The sequence below is a fragment of the Rhinoderma darwinii genome, chromosome 3 (genome assembly GCF_050947455.1).
Source record: "Rhinoderma darwinii isolate aRhiDar2 chromosome 3, aRhiDar2.hap1, whole genome shotgun sequence".
NCBI classification, from domain to species: Eukaryota; Metazoa; Chordata; class Amphibia; order Anura; family Rhinodermatidae; genus Rhinoderma; species Rhinoderma darwinii.
The window spans coordinates 26,377,314-26,393,376 of record NC_134689.1 but is presented as its reverse complement, the minus strand read 5'-3'; the positions used below and the strand labels follow the sequence as shown (position 1 = coordinate 26,393,376).

At 43.6% G+C, this 16,063-nt stretch overlaps 1 protein-coding gene across 4 annotated transcripts in view; it reads left to right on the top strand.

The window, feature by feature from the left end:
* The window catches only part of TCOF1 (treacle ribosome biogenesis factor 1), an 89,501-nt gene that overhangs the window by 29,287 nt on the left and 44,151 nt on the right, over positions 1-16,063 (top strand). For 2 of the 4 annotated variants that reach the window (XM_075856163.1, XM_075856160.1), the window contains exons 5-9: positions 1,915-2,119; positions 4,723-4,799; positions 9,220-9,351; positions 12,914-13,054; positions 14,359-14,556. In XM_075856163.1, coding sequence (XP_075712278.1) covers positions 1,915-2,119; positions 4,723-4,799; positions 9,220-9,351; positions 12,914-13,054; positions 14,359-14,556 — 753 coding nt within the window. The remainder of the gene's footprint in view (positions 1-1,914; positions 2,120-4,722; positions 4,800-9,219; positions 9,352-12,913; positions 13,055-14,358; positions 14,557-16,063) is intronic. The other 2 variants (XM_075856161.1, XM_075856162.1) reach the window with 2 other exon arrangements.

The following is a 16,063-nucleotide window of genomic DNA, read 5'->3' as shown; positions in this document are numbered from 1 at the left end:
AAAAATCTAAAAAATGGCTTGGACATTAGGGCCCAGAATGCCAGCAGGGGGAAGGGGTTAAAGGAAGCTTCTGTGAATGATTTTCAACACTAGGACAGCCCAGGTGTACCTTCTGGTGGACGAGATAAAGTCCCTCAGAGTCGGGAGGCGGTGTCACTCCTATGTGGGAACGCTCCCTTTTCCATCCGGTTCTGCATGCAGATCCATATGCAAAATTTCACAAGGGGCCCCTCCAGAAGACTATTCTCGTTCGCTAGAACAAATCTCAGAACGCACTAGCCAAGTTGATCCTCCTACCCTCTTTGGTTTGTCAGGAGCTTCTCTGGTGGGAAGCTTTGCAAGCCATTCTTCATGTTCGTTTCTCTCTCCCCCGCCAATGGATCGCCATCTCGACTGATGGCAGCCTATTTGGTTGGGAAGTAGTTTTCAACCTTCACAAATTTCACACGGTTCAGGGCACCAGGGGAGTCAATCAACCACCATGAATTAAGAGCTGTCATTTGTGGCCCTCTCCCATCGGACTCAACTTCTCCAAGGTCGTCGAAAGATAAATCCAGAGTGGTTGCCTATCTAAACCATTAAGGCAGCACCCGGAGCCCGGCTGTATGTTACAGCTGACACCCTGTTGTAATGGCAGGGAACGGAGCTTGCTCTGATTTCTTGCCAGTAACCCCTTAGATGCCCCGATCAAGTGATTGCAGCATCTTTGTCGTTTGAAGCTGTCTGGCATCGCCCAATGTGATCGTGGGGGTGCTGATTGTTGCTATGTGGCTAACAATGGCCTCCTGGTCTGCCACTTATGGAAGCCCAGAGGAGGGCCTAATAGACTTGCTGTCAGTGAATGACTGACAGCTCTTGTACACGACTGAGGTCTGGCAGTGAAAAACAGTCCGTGTTTCGGCTGGATTTCCCGGCCCACCCACTGTACAGGTGAACAGGACTGGTGTTTTTTTTTTATAGGTTTTATGCATTTGATATCAGTCCAGTCTGTACATGATCACAATTTGGAATGTATTTTTGAACGAATAGATCATAACATGTCGACTGGTCATATATATATTTTTTTCTTTTCTTTACTTTTCTGTGTCCATTTATTTTATTTTTTTCCCACGACATGAGCCATCTAGTTTGATCTAGTTTGATCTAGTTTATATCCATCCATCCTGTCAAGCCAGTCGCTGACTTTCCTCGTCACTGAGTTTTGCATTATTAAAATGCAGACACTCGGAAGAGAATGTGTCTGGTTCTATTCTGTTTCTCAGGGTCATGCAGATGAGAGGTAGATGCGCCTTTCTGACTGTTCAGGAAGTCGTAGTTACATCTAGCAGAGCGGACACTTGGAGCTTGGGTTCTGCTTATTATTCTGGGAGAAGTGCCATGCGTGTGTGCTCACGTGTTCATTCCTACAATGATACTTCATTAAAGGGTAAGGAAGGGATATTCTCATCCTTGAATGGAGCAGCACGCCCTACATTTATTGCTCACTGAGCCCACAATATCTTGAGCAAGTGATATGTGCTGACAATGTTCTCCACCTGGAGAAGCAACTCCCACCCAGCTGTTTACCCCGAAGGGAGCTCCATGGAAGGGCTCGTCTTCTGCTTGCGTGTCTTCTATGACAAGTTTTGAAGGTCGGCATCATTGTAATATCTGCAGGTCTCGGCTCCTGTTGTGTAACCTTTGAAACCACTTCATCTGGGAAAGAAAATTTGCAACTTGAGGGATTCTTGCTGGACTTTTTAATAAATATATAATGTGTGTTTGTCTTTTGGGTATATACATTAATAGCTCCTTTCAGCAAATGGCATTCCTTGGTGTTTTTTTTTTTTATTGCCCAACTGATTTAACCATTTACAGCAACTAAGAAACTGAAAAAAATGGGCTTAATTTCATGTCTTCTGTCTTTTGGACCAGGTCAAAACTGAGCTTGTCACACCCAAGAAAATGAGTTCTGCTAAAAAGTCAGCAACAAAAGTGAAAGCCACCCCGAAAATCGACACATCGTCTCTAAGTGACAAGCTTGTGGCTACTGAGACTCCAGCCGCAGCTTTGACAAAAAGCAGCAGTGACTCTGACAGCGAGGAGGAGTTTGTTCCACCAAAAGCTGCATTGGTAAAAAGTAAGTAGTGGCTGAGGGGGGGTGGTGTTAAATGTGTGCTTGGTGTCATTTATAGTGTTTAGTAGGTTATTTTAACAAAAAAGCTAAACTTTAGGACTTCTCAGATGCGTTTGTCCTAAGTAGTCTCCTCTGTCAACCCTTCCCTTAAAGGAACAGTGTCATGGCAAATAATTTTTTAATATGTTAAAGATGTTAGTGCTGTAATAAAAACGTTTAAATTCATTTGTGTGTTTGTGTTTTACTGTTTCTTATTTTTACACTTTTTCTTCCCTATGGGGGCTGCCATTTTTTGTTCCATTTCTGTGTGTGTCGATTAACGACACACACAGACATGGAGTACGGCAGCCACAGTCCCATAGGGAATGTGAACGGCTCCCGTCCCATTCACGTCCGTGTACGGCGTCTGTGTGGGAACTGCGCATGCGCCGCTCCCACACAGTCCTATTCGAAATTGGCGCCGTCCGGCGCCATTTTCCTGTGGACCGGAAGTCGCGGCCGGACTGTAATATTACTACTTCCGGTCGCGGCTTCCGGACTTGTGCACATGGAACAGCGGCAGCAAAGGGAGCGGACGGGCCGGAGGGAGCCGCGGCGGCAGGAGCAGGTAAGCGATTTCAATGTATGTTAGTGTTTGTGTGTGTTTACTACTGTATGTAAACCTACTACACTGTGGGTTACCTCAAAAAATGGCGACACACAGTGTAGGAGGTTAAACCTTTCAAACCCCTCGTTTATCCCGGCACTAGCCAGGATAAAGGAGGGGGGGATGCTGAGAGCTCACTAGAGCGAGAGCTTTTAACCCAATGTTGCAATGCTGCAATTTTGGGAACTAGCTCAAACTAGCTCCATCTAGTGACCAAAAATGGGTAGTATTATAAATTTGAAAAAATTTATAATATTTCCTGACTCGCGAAAAAAATAAAAAAAATTTGAACAATGTTTAATCACCCACACACTAAATGTTTAAATTTAAAAAAAAAAACATGTTTTTGGGGCGACACCATGCCTTTAAAGGGAATGTGTTGCCAGCAAAACATGTTGTTTTTTTTTTTTTTAATTAAACATTTAGTGTGTAGGTGATTAAACATTGTTCAAATCTTTTTTATTTTTTCACGAGTCAGGAAATATTATAAATTAGATTCTAATTTATAATATTTCCCAGTGCTGGTCACTAGATGGAGCTATTCCCAAAATTGCAGCATTGCATGTGGTAAAGCAACCACATTGCTTTTTGCTGCAAAATTGAGAAAAAAGCACTCGCTCTAGTGAGCTCTGAGAATCCCCCCCTCCTTTTATCCTGGCTAGTGCCGGGATAAACGAGGGGATTGAACGGTCTAACCGCCTACACTGTGTCGCCATTTTTTGAGCTAACACAGTGTAGTAGGTTTACATACAGTAGTAAACACACACAAACCCGAACATACATAGAAATCTCTTACCTGCTCCTGCCGCCGCAGCTCCCTCCGGCCCGTCCGCTCCGTCTGCTGCCGCTGGTCCAAGTGCACAAGTCCGGAAGCCGCGACCGGAAGTAGTAATCTTACTGTCCGGCCGCGACTTCCGGTCCACAGAAAAATGGCGCCGGTCGGCGCGCATTTCAAATTGGACTGTGTGGGAGCGGCGCATGCACAGTTCCCACACAGACGGCGTACACAGAAGTGGATGGGACGGGCCCCGTTCGCAGTCCCTATGGGACTGTGGCTGCCGTATTCCATGTCTGTATGTGTCGTTAATCGACACATACAGAAATGGAAAAAAAAAATGGCAGCCCCCATAGGGAAGAAAAAGTGAAAAAATAGAAAAAAAGTAACACACAAACACAAATAATTAAAAACGTTTTTAATAAAACACTAACATTAAACTGACATGAGAAAATTTTTTGTGGTGACTGTTCCTTTAAGCTTCAGGAGCTTAGAAGCTTTATGGGTACTGCCTATGATGAACCAGCTTGCTCTGGTAGCTTAGGAGACTGTAAGGCATCTACATCGGCAACTGTGTGCAGTTGCACACGACAGAGGGCCACTCGGGCCGTTTTCCACGGCATACGAGTGGCACCTGATAGTTTTCACGGACCTGTTCACTTTAGCTGGTGAATTGGGTCAGTGAAAATTTACCCGAATATCCAGTCTGTGGAAAGATAGGACATGTCCTATCTACACGGATCACAGATGGGACCCGGCCGACGCACACAACAGTTGTATGCATTAGGCATAAGGAGTTTTGTATGAGAGGCTTCTAGCATTGTACATTGCAAAATCATCAAGACTGCCTGCTTTCCTGGCCACGTTTCCCACCATCACATAAACCTTAGACAGTATACGTGGTGGGCCACATTGGTTTTATTATGTATATGGTCATTCTCTATTTTATAATTTTTGGCGCCACTCCTTTCAAGATGAGATTTTAAATATTTACTTGTAAAGTTGTTGCCGATTTCCTGTGTAATCTATGAGCAAAACCGTACAAGTTCTTTCTACACAAGTCAATGCATTGAGTGAATGTTGCTACTAGTTGGATCTTGCTGGCATCACTAAAAACACTACTGTATTTCAAGTTTGTCAATGCAGGTTTTAATTAGATCTTGATTGTGTTCACTTATCCTATAGAAACCCCTGTAAAGCCTACCCCAGCAGCAGACCTGAAGAGCGCCATATCACCCATGGACTCTAAGGCAGCGAAACGTGTAAGTGACCAATTTACATATGCAGTTCTTTTTAACTCACAGATTTCCTACCGGCTCTTATTTCCATTGGCCTCCGTTCTGTACAGTCTATACAGTTACCAAATTAGTCCGAATGGTTCCCTGTGCTTGAAGCTGTGTTAAAGCGGTTGAATGGAAAAGAGGTACAATATTTGAAACATCCCATGGACAAGAGTGATGCTGTTTCTTGGGGAAGAAGTAGACCCTTTATTTTTCTAATCCTGGATAACTCCTTTAACAGGTTTAAAAGGTTATTTATACGGCCAGCGGTCAGGGTCTCTAAAGTCCGCCGTATAGACTATTTACGGCGGCACTTCAGAGACTGTGCACGCGCAATCGCGTGCACACAGCTCTATGCCCTAGCTGGCACTGGGCAGAATGTCAGGGGTCAATCTTTTGGCCCCTGAACATGTGATCGCTGTGACAACCAATCACAGCGATCACATGCATTTCTGCATAGTAAGCAGTGTGCACGCGATCGCGTGCACACAGCCCTGTGCCCACGCTGTTACCAACAGCTCTGGGCACTGGGCAGAGTATCAGGGACCAATCTGATGGTCCCTGAACATGTGGTCGCCGTGAAAACCTATCACAGCGACCACATTTGTTTTATTTTGACTTTTCTGGCAGTAAATCTCCTGCCTCTTTTCTTCTCCTCAAACATTGTTTCAGTTTGAGGAGAAGAAGAGACTCGGGAGAATTGCTGCCAGAAGATTACAGTTACAGTTACACAAAAAATACAGTTACACTCTAAAACATTCTCTGTATAGATAGATTGTATAGATAGAAATCTATCTATCCATCTATCTTTTTTTTTTCTATCTATCTACCTACCTTTCTATCTTTTATTCTATTAGAATAGGCAGGTAGGGAGTATATAATTATATATATATCCACATATATATAATATATATAGCAATAGCGGTTTATTTTTTTGTTAGCGGTAGTGTAGATATATATAGCAGTTAGTTTGTGTGTTTTATAAAAAAAAAAAAAAATTTGTTTAGTTAGTGTTAGTTACGTTATGGCGAGGAAGTTGTTTAGCGCCGTGGAGGCATACGCCATGCTGTGGTCTGAGTCGGAGACCGCATCAGAGATAGCGTCAGAGATGGAACCTGTTTTAGGTAGTGACGATGACGGCGTCACTTCAGGTTCATCTTCAGGGGACGTTGTCCCTGATGCAGTTGAATCTGCAGAACATGAACGCGCAGGGTCAAATAGCGCTGTAGCACGGGACAGCCTGGTCCCTTCAGTCCAGGCTCTTGTATGGGCACCTGCCCCATCTTTTGGGCCTAGAATCCACGGATTTACTGCCACTCCTGGCATAACCGTGGACAATACAAATTTTGTCCAAATGGATTACTTCCATTTATTTATAACGGACGACATCCTAAATCAGATTGTCCACGAAACAAATTTATATGCCACTCAATATATAAGGCAGAAACCTTCATCCACCCATGCCAGAGATTGGACGCCCACCAATTTGCAGGAATTAAAATAAATTTTGGGGCTCACCCTAAATATGGGTATTGTCAAAAAGCCCTCCATTAGGTCTTACTGGTCAACAAGACCCGCCCAAGCCACCCCAGTATATTCTGCAGTAATGCCCAGGTCTCGTTATGAGACAATAATGAGGTTCCTCCACTTCAATGACAACGCACAGGCCCCCCCAAGTACCGATGCAAACCGGGATCGGTTGTTCAAAATAAGACCGCTAATAAATTCCCTCAATAATTTATTTCTGCAACTCTACACCCCTGAGCAGAATGTAAGTGTGGACGAATCCCTCCTCAACTTTCATGGCAGACTTCGCTTTCGCCAATATCTACCTTCCAAAAGGGCAAGATATGGCGTTAAGCTCTACAAATTGTGTGAAAGCGGGTCAGGATATACCACCGCCTTCAGGATTTATGAAGGGCGGGACCGCACAATAAATGTTCCTGGATGCCCCCCTGATCTTTCCACCAGCAGTAAGATCGTGTGGGAGATAATGCAGCCTCTGCTTCACAAAGGGTACCACCTGTACTGTGAATTTTTATTCCAGTGTGCCCCTGTTTAGGCATTTGCATGCTGCAAGGACTGGGGCATGTGGTACCATGCGCAAAAACCGAATTGGTTTTCCACAGCAATTAGTGGGGAAGCGCATGGTAAAGGGGGACTCCTGTGCTTATGCATCTGAGGAATTGCTAGCGGTCAAGTTCAGGGATCGCAAAGACGTGTATGTGCTAAGCACGATTCATACCGCAGGAACAGTGGCAGTGAGGGAAACGGGGGCAACATCGGACAAGCACAAACCAGTGAGTGTCCTAATATAACAAGTACATGGGGGGGGGGTGGATTTAAGCGACCAGGTTTTACAGCCCTATTTAGTAAAACGCAAAACTAAAACCTGGTACAAAAAGGTGGCCATTTATTTGTTACAGGTGGCCATCCACAACTCATTTGTGCTCTACAAAAAAAAGAGGCAGAGACACATACCTGGATTTCCAGGAGAAAATTATTGAAGGCCTCATATTTGATGTTCAGGACACCCGAGAATGCCCCCAGTCTGAGGATGTCACGCGACTGACTGAAAGACACTTCATCAGTCGGATTCCCCCAACACCAACCAGAAGCAACCCTCAGAAAAAGTGCCGCGTCTGCAGAAAAGACGGGCACCGCAAAGATTCCCGATATTTCTGTCCCTCATGTCCCTCGCAACCAGGCCTGTGCATTGAGCCATGTTTTAAAAAATACCACACTGTTCTGCATTATTAGATTTTAGTTAATTCGTTGAAAATATATTTGCCCTACATTACTTTTTTATTTTTCCCCTGATTTTACTCCAAGGGTGAGGGAGGGAATGGGTGGGGGGTGGATGTCATGTTTGCATATTCTCTAAAGTTCATCTGCTGGAGAGCTCCATTTGCATAAACCTGCAATTTCTTATTTTAGAAAACCCAAAAAAATAAATTCCCATTATACCCCTAGATGAATATTTTGGGATTTCTGCTTCAAGAGCAGATATTTTGGACGTGTTATAGAAACTCTGAGTTTTGTAAAACCAGCTTTGAAAAAAAGCGATTTGGGAAATAAGCTTCTTCTATCGTCCGCCCTCCTACATCTCTATGTGATAAATTAGGCACATGTATTGGGTATCCCCATGCACGGGAGAAGTGGCAGAATGTGAAAGGAGATGAATTTTGGCCGTGGTCTATACCGTGTGTGAAAAATGCTGGTATAAACTGACGCATTTGCTAAAAAATTGCAAATTTTTTTTTGATCCATCTTATTCAAGAAACTTTCAGAAGAAAACTGGACTGTCTAAAAATATGATAAACCCCTTGAAGAAAACCTTGTGGGGTCTACTTGTGTGAATGAAGTCATTTATGGGGTGTTTCTAATGTTTCAGCAGCATTACACCCCCCAGAAAACAGTACGCGGCTCTAAAATCAAATGCAAAATTCCTGGGCCGAAAAGGCCAAAAAGCTTCCTTTTATGCCAAGCCCTGGCACATGCCCGCACAGTGAATAAGGCACACATATTTGGTATCCCCATGCACGGGAGAAGTGGAAGAATGTGAAAGGAGATTAATTTTGTCCGTGGTCCATACCGTGTGTGAAAAATGCTAGCATAAACTGGCGCAATTGCTAAATTCTTGCATTTTTTTCCAATTTTGCCCACTTTAGAGAAAAAAATAAAAATGATATATACTGACAAATGCCACTAAAACAAAGCCCTATCTGTCCTTTAAAAAGTGTAAAATTCAAAGATGAACTTTATTCACCTGCTGAGTTATAGTCATCTAAAGAAGCGCATAGCAAAATTGTGACATTTGCTCTGGTCATTTAGCTGTAAAACAGCCTAGTCCTTAACCGGTTAAATTGCCTGATAAAAGCCATTGTAAATTTGATATTTGCTTGATACCTGCAGTCTAGAAAGATACCTCACTTGGTTAAAGCCTAACTCCGCTGAAATTACAAATGCAGGGTAGCATTAGTGTCCTTTTGGCCTGTTGTAGGCTGGTATAGGTCTGTATATTGCATAAAATACAGTGTGGTAAAGCGTAGTAGTCTGCGCTATTTAAAATAAAGAGAGATCACGTAAATAAAACAAAACGCGTGTTTTTTTTTCTCAAACCTGGCAGTAAGAGATGCATTCTAAGTTATAGCATCTGTCACAGGCATAAACTTAATGTATAAATCAGGATCTTTTCACGACTTATACATAACGTGGATGCCAGATTAGCCTAGGGTGACGGTTGCCACTGTTAGACACCCGTCACGTGCTCGGCTTAACATATACGTTGGGAGCTTTTCCTGCTGTATACCTGAGACCGATGTCACAGGACGTGATTTGATCATAGTGGCCTGGTCAAGTCATTAGTTAAATTAGAACGTGGTTTTCTGATTTGTCTTAGACAAAGACTGTCGCTGCTAAAGTATCAGCTGCCGCTGCAAAATCCCTTTCAGCTTCCAATGGGAAAGCCGTGGTTAAAAAGGACGTCAATGAGAGTTCTGGGAGCAGCGATGAAACCGACATTGAGAAACAGGTGATTATAAATCTGAAGCATAAATGAGGGGATAAAGACACATGGGAAGGGGGGGGGGGGGTTCTCTGCCATGGACAATACCTCTTTATTTAAGTGGTTCCTGTAAAATAAACTAAATACAGTGTCTATCTGTTGGAAGCCCCGGCAATCTGCTGTGATCTGTGAGGAAACCTGGCAGCAAGTGTTCAATTCCCCTGCAGTGACACTAAAGGGAAAATGGACTGACGTGAAGCTCAATGGGCTTTCTGTGTAATTCATGGGCATGTTGGGTGCTCCAGAGAGAGATTCTCTTTGTCATTGATCTCCACTTTCGCTAGTTAATGGTGGGCTAGGATCCGCGACTGTGCAATGTTAAAGTAACCGTAAACCCAGAAATAAAGGGGTATTTACGTAGTCTTTTTCTTGCAGTTTCGCTGCAGTTTTTTGCCACAAAGAAAAAACGATTTGTTAAAGTGTTCTGTTTCACCACATTCTGAGAGCCATAACTTTTTTTATATATATTTTTTCATCGATTAACCGGTGTGAGGGCTTATTTTTAGCCGGACGAGCTGTAGTTTTTATTGGTACCTGTTTCCGTAACTCCCATATGAACTGAATAGTAGTTACGGAAATAGCATGCATGCCACGCTGCTTCCGTAACTGCCATTCACTACTATGGGAGTTACGGAAACAGCGTAGCTCAGCGAGTTGCACTATTTCCGTAACTCCCGACCATGTGATCAGTAAGTGGCCGGGAGGCAGCGTGAGCACAAAAAGCTAGAACAGGGTTTAGGGGACCCCGTTCCAGAGATGGGTGGAACCTGCTTCTATCTGACATTTGACATATCGTGTGGATGGCATAAATGTCCTTCATCTGAAAACCCCCCCCCCCCTCTGTCACCAGATGTCCGTATTGAACTATCAACAGGCTATTATAGATTAGGCTAACCTGATACTCAACGTGTATGTCTTTCCAGAGTGCCTCCTTTGAAGACAAAAAGCTTTTTGTATTTATAGAAAATGAGCATTTTGGAGCAACGAGGGCATCACTGCTGCTCAAACACCCTCTCCTCATTTCCCAGTCCCCCCCCCCCCCCCATTGCTTCATTTTGATTGCCACGTGCCAGACAGCGTACTGGGCGAGTTCACGCCTGGCCCCGTAGTGAATGAGCGCGCATTCCACATTCTAATCGGCGCATGTGCAGTAATGCTGATTAGAAAGATGAGCATAAAGATTACACTGCGCATGTTCGGATTAGGATATGGCGTATGCACCGCAAAACCATGCGCGCTCTTTAAACGAGGCACTCTGGAAAGACATAATACGTGTCCGAATCAGGTTAGCTTAATCTATAATAGCCTGTTGGTGGTTCAATACAGATATCTGGTGACAGACTCACTTTAACTAGTTTAACGGCCAGGAACCGTGCGCTTGCTGTTCCTGGCAGAGCAGCATGTCCGCTCCAAACATCCCCCCGGTCCATGGGTCAGGAAGGAAGCGGTCAGTGACTGCCGGCTATAAGACGCAGGGACTTTTTAGCAAGATTTATTCTTGCTAAAAATTGCGTCTTATAGGCCGAAAATTACGGTAAATTGTATACGGGAGATGGACATGCTCACACGAATACTGGGTCTGCAGGATAGTCTACATTTTCCTGAAACAATCTTCTCAATCCTGCGGAGAACGGGGCTCATTTCCTGCTGATCTGTTACATTTTTTGGCAAGTAAATGGGTGGAGTTAAGCAAAGGTGGTGGGGCTTAAAAAAAAGTTCTGTCTTCTGATGTAGCTACTTACCTGCAAACGCCGATGCTGCTGCAGAATCATCTGTAGCCGATGTGGCCGACACGATGCAGGACCTGTGAGTGACGTCACAGTGCTGCACTGCCAGAAGCTGGGCGTTGTGAAGAGAAGTGGATGATACTTCTATACACAACGCCCAGCTAGTAAAAGTAGTAAACACGCCCCGATGTACGCACATAATACACGCCCAGTTGTACTTTTACTTTTAAACATGCCCAGTTGGACTTTTGCAAGCCTCATTTGCATAAATACGAAAATGGTCATAACTTGGCCAAAAATGCTCGTTTTTTAAAAATAAAAACGTTACTGTAATCTACATTGCAGCGCCGATCTGCTGCAATAGCAGATAGGGGTTGCAAAATCTGGTGACAGAGCCTCTTTAAGCGGTTAAAATGAAAAAAGTTATCCATTTACCCTTTTGAGTGGCTGCTGCCATACGTAAACATGACATCAATGATGTTTTATTTGTAACACAATATCCATAAGGTCACATGGGATAATATTTGGCCATATCATCCAGTCAGCGGAGGGTTGTACAAGTCCAGCAGTCTAAGATCAGGTAAATAGAAGGCCCCATCTTTCATTGTATCCCATAGTACTGGAAAATGTAGTGAGATTTCATCCTGATTCAATGACCACACAATATTTGTACATTTCCTTCCAATAAAGATCCTTATTTGGGCCTCTATTATGTCAGCAGCAATGGCTAGATAGTGTAAAATACCCCACCCTCAAAACCCACCTGTATGTGACACTGCTGGCATTATAAGCGCAATAATATAGACTTAAGAATTACAAATTAGAAAAAGCAATTGGCCAATGTGCTAAATAGAGTTTGCAAATTAAGGTTGTGTTTTTAAATGTAAAGCTATGTAAATTCTTAGTAAATCCGTATACACGAAAGTTCCCTCAATCTGGCATCTGGTAATCCAGAAATCCTTCTAGTCTGCAGCAGAAGTACAGCTATGTTCACCCCTGCGTCGGGTCTTTTCGTTCTGCTCTGTCAGAGGCGCAGCACAAGAGAACTGGAAGCGATGGTTGTTTCACCACGGACACCGACGGAAGTCATTGACTTTTAATGGGTCCTGTCGGGGTGTCCGTGGCTTTAATGGATTTATTAGTGCAGCATACTGCGCTACTGTTTCAGGTATTCACAGCCAGATCTCAACGGTGACCCCTAACTGATCCTCTGACACAAATGTGAACAGAGCCTACAAGATAACATGGTGTTTCATGAGACTGAAATCCAAACACTGAAGAGAAATCAGTTGTAACTCCTTTAAAAACCAAAATTATCGTAGCCTTTTATTTCTAAGAACCGGTTCACTTCAGTTTCTTCCCGCTAAGGGGTTCCGTCGGAGGCTTCCATTGAGAGGTTAACCTAATGGAAAACCTCCGACGGAACCCCTGAGCGGAAAGGAACGATGATGTGAACACCGCCTAAATATCTTCCGAGATTATGTAATCTTATTTTAAATCCAAGGAATGATGCTCTGAGTATTGTGTATTACAAGGTTTTCACTCCCTGTGTGACGTCCACAGCGCGACCTCTGCGTCCAGGAGAGGGGTGCCTGCCCATTTACAGGTTGCGGTGGTTTCTGCACTTGCATAGTTTATGCCTGTGCAGGATTTTTATGTCCTATATCTGCTAATCTGACATGGGATGTTTTTGTTGCATGCCAGATTAGCGCACTTTTCAGACCGTTAAGAGCTAGTTTAACGATTTCACTGTATATAGATGTTATAATGTATTTTGTCTGTCTTCATATTTCTCACTGTAGCCAGTGACTGTGACTCCAAGCGTCCCAGCGCCATCCAGTGTCAAGGCCTCCAAGAAGAAAAATCCCGTCGTTGTGACACCAGTAAAGGGAGATAGTTCAGAGAGTAGTGAATCCGAAAGCGAGGAGGAGCCAGTGAAACCGGTAAAAACATTTGCTAATTTCCTTGGGTTTGTGAGTATGTAGTGATTTGTGTCCTTCACATTCATGGGATACGATCAGTAAGGAGCACTGATCCCTACATACTACTGGTCCAAGTTCTCGATTTCAGTCAATGTTGTTTTTATGTTATATGCAGGTTAAAGGCTATGTATTTTTTTACTGTTTAGGATACAGTTGCTAAGTATCCTGTATACATAGAAGCTGTATAATTATACTGACGGTTCTGTCAGTTCATCTGAAGTGACGGCTCGGCTGAGAGCTTGTCCTGCAAGTTATGAACTTAGACGCAATCGATATTTGCTGGATCTTGTGTCAGACGCACGCAGGACCCGTCCTCCTCTGAGCCGTCGGTTCACATGAACTGACAGAATTGTCGGCGAATGATACAGCTTCTAAGTATACAGGATGCCTAGAAGCTGCATCGTAAAAAGTCAATTTGAACTTTACTTAAAAACACATTGATCTATTTACAAAGGTGTACATGGCTTTTAAGCCTTGTTCTGTAGGTGCTAAATTTGGTTTAATGGACCCATACTGGATTAACAGGAATTTACTAGACAGTCTGTCATCTCTTTGCGCTCCAAAGTGCTAAGGGTAAGACCACACTAAGCGGGGGTTTTACCTGCAATAATTGCACCAACAAACACAGCCATTCCAGAACTGCACTGACTTGAGGTAGAACTGCATGCCGGTGTGGCTTTTAGCTGAGACGTGGCCACTAGGTGTGGCCTTGCCCTAACACTAAAGTAACTTGTGGAAAACCGCAGGGCTCACATGTTTGCAATGACGTGCATCATCCGCGACAAGCCCGCGCACTATGGAGTCTGCAGCGTCATTAGTATATCCGTGTCAGTGCCTTTAGAGCCTTTCTGATCCTTGGGCAATGAGGAGCCGCCTTCATGGTAGTGGCCAGTACAGCCGATGGGTTGGAATTAAACACCTCAGCGGTTTTGAGATGCCGCATTCTCAGAATTGCTATATGTGGCTTACTTGTCGAACCTTTGTAGTGATTTTCCAGCTAAGGGGCCTATAATTTTAACAAAAATCTTATACATCTTGATTTGAGAAAAGGAAGATGTGGGAAATACTGACACTATTCATTTTATTATCCGTGGAAGTTTGTGGGTGTAAGACTGTATGGAGCCGTAATACGGCCGTGTGCAATGTCGCTTCTACATCTTACTTTTTATGTAGATTCAAACTTTGCTTGAAGATGTTTTACTTCCTTATCTAGGATTGCAGTATTTTATATCCTTTTTTAATATTCCTTATCTTTTCTGACCTAGCAGAAGGTGCCCATCCCAGCAGCTTCTCAGGTGAAAGTTGCCAAGACCCCAGTATCACAGGTGAAAGCCGCAAAGAGGAAATCCATAATTAAAGCTACAGTTACCACGCCAGCATCGCAGACAAGCACTGCAGCAGTGAAGACTCCTGCCAAGACCGCGGAAGATGAGAGCAGCGAGGACTCGGACAGTGAGGAAGAGGTAATGCTCCTCCTTTTTAAAGACCGTGTCTGTCTGACCTGCTATGTAGATATTTTTATTTGCCAAAAGGAATTGATGGTATAATGTAGAAAGTAGCAAACGCCAAGTCTGTCTGTATCGGGTATTGCATGTTTTGAAGGGACCATAACTTTTTGTGCTATTGATTAAACTTAAACATTTCACACTATTTAACCCGTTAGTGACTGCTAATATGCCTATTCACGGCGGCCACTAACGGGCTTTATTCTGATGCAACGCTGTGAAAAGACGTATGCATTAGAATAAAGTAGCGGTGCTGGGAGCAGTACTGGAATTAGCTGAGGGCTTGGTGCAGCACTGCTCGAGCGGGCGGATTGAAATCTGCCAGTTTAACCCCTTAGATGCAGCGCTCAATAGCGAACGCTGCATCTGAGTGGTTTTGGAGAGGGGGAGCTCCCTCTCACCCCACCGGCACCCTGCGATGCGATCAATCGCAGGTTGCCGATAACTTCTATAGCAGCCTGGGGTCCAACAAAGGACCCCAGGTCTGCCTCTAGTTAACGCCTGTTCGGCCATGCCAGCCAGAGGTGTGGCGTAACAGATGCTGACAGGCATAATACACTGCAATACAGAAGTATTGCAGTGTATTATAAAAGCGATCAAACTATAGTGAAGTTCCCTAGTGGGACTAAAAAAAGAAGTCGATCGGAAAAAAAAAAACCTTTTCCCCTTACAAAATGCTTTATTATGAAAAAGCAAAAAAAGGTTTGGTTTCGCCACAACCGTAACGACCCCAACTATAAAGTTATTACGTTATTTAACCTGCTAAAGTAAAAAAACAATTCCAGAATTGCTTTTTTCTGTTCATCCTGCCTTCAAAAAACACTGATATAAAGTGATCAGAAAGTCGCATGTACTCAGGACGACTTCTAGTAATAACTACAAGTCGTCCCGCAAAAAAAAAGCCCTCGAACAGCTGCATCGGCGGAAAAATAGTTATAGCTCTTCAAATATGGAAACGCAAACAAATTTTGGAAAAACTGTTTTTACTGTGTGAAAGTAGTAAAACGTACGAAAACAATATGAATTTTGTATCGTGTACAACCCGCTGAATAAAGTAGTTTGTTTACCGTGTGGTAGAAATAAGTAAATTGAGGACAGAAAGAAACAAAAAAAACATCCATGCCAGTGATTTAAAACCTTTCTAACCCATTGACGATGTGACCAGAAACTTAACACTGGGATATATATGATCCAAAGAATAGGCCAATACCTGTCCCTTCCATCAATGGAGTACTGGACGCATATGAGCGGTCCCATTCTTCTTACATGGGAGTTATGACCTTTAGAGGTTCTTAGAACTACCATTAATTTATCACTCGTATCCCCTTCTCCATATAAAGTATGGGATCTGCTAAAAACAAGCACATGATGGTTCCCATAACTCTCTGCTTTAATGGATGGGCCTGAAGCCAGACCGCTCTTGGAATTAGAGGGAGGTCGCAGCAGCCCGACTCCCACCAATCAT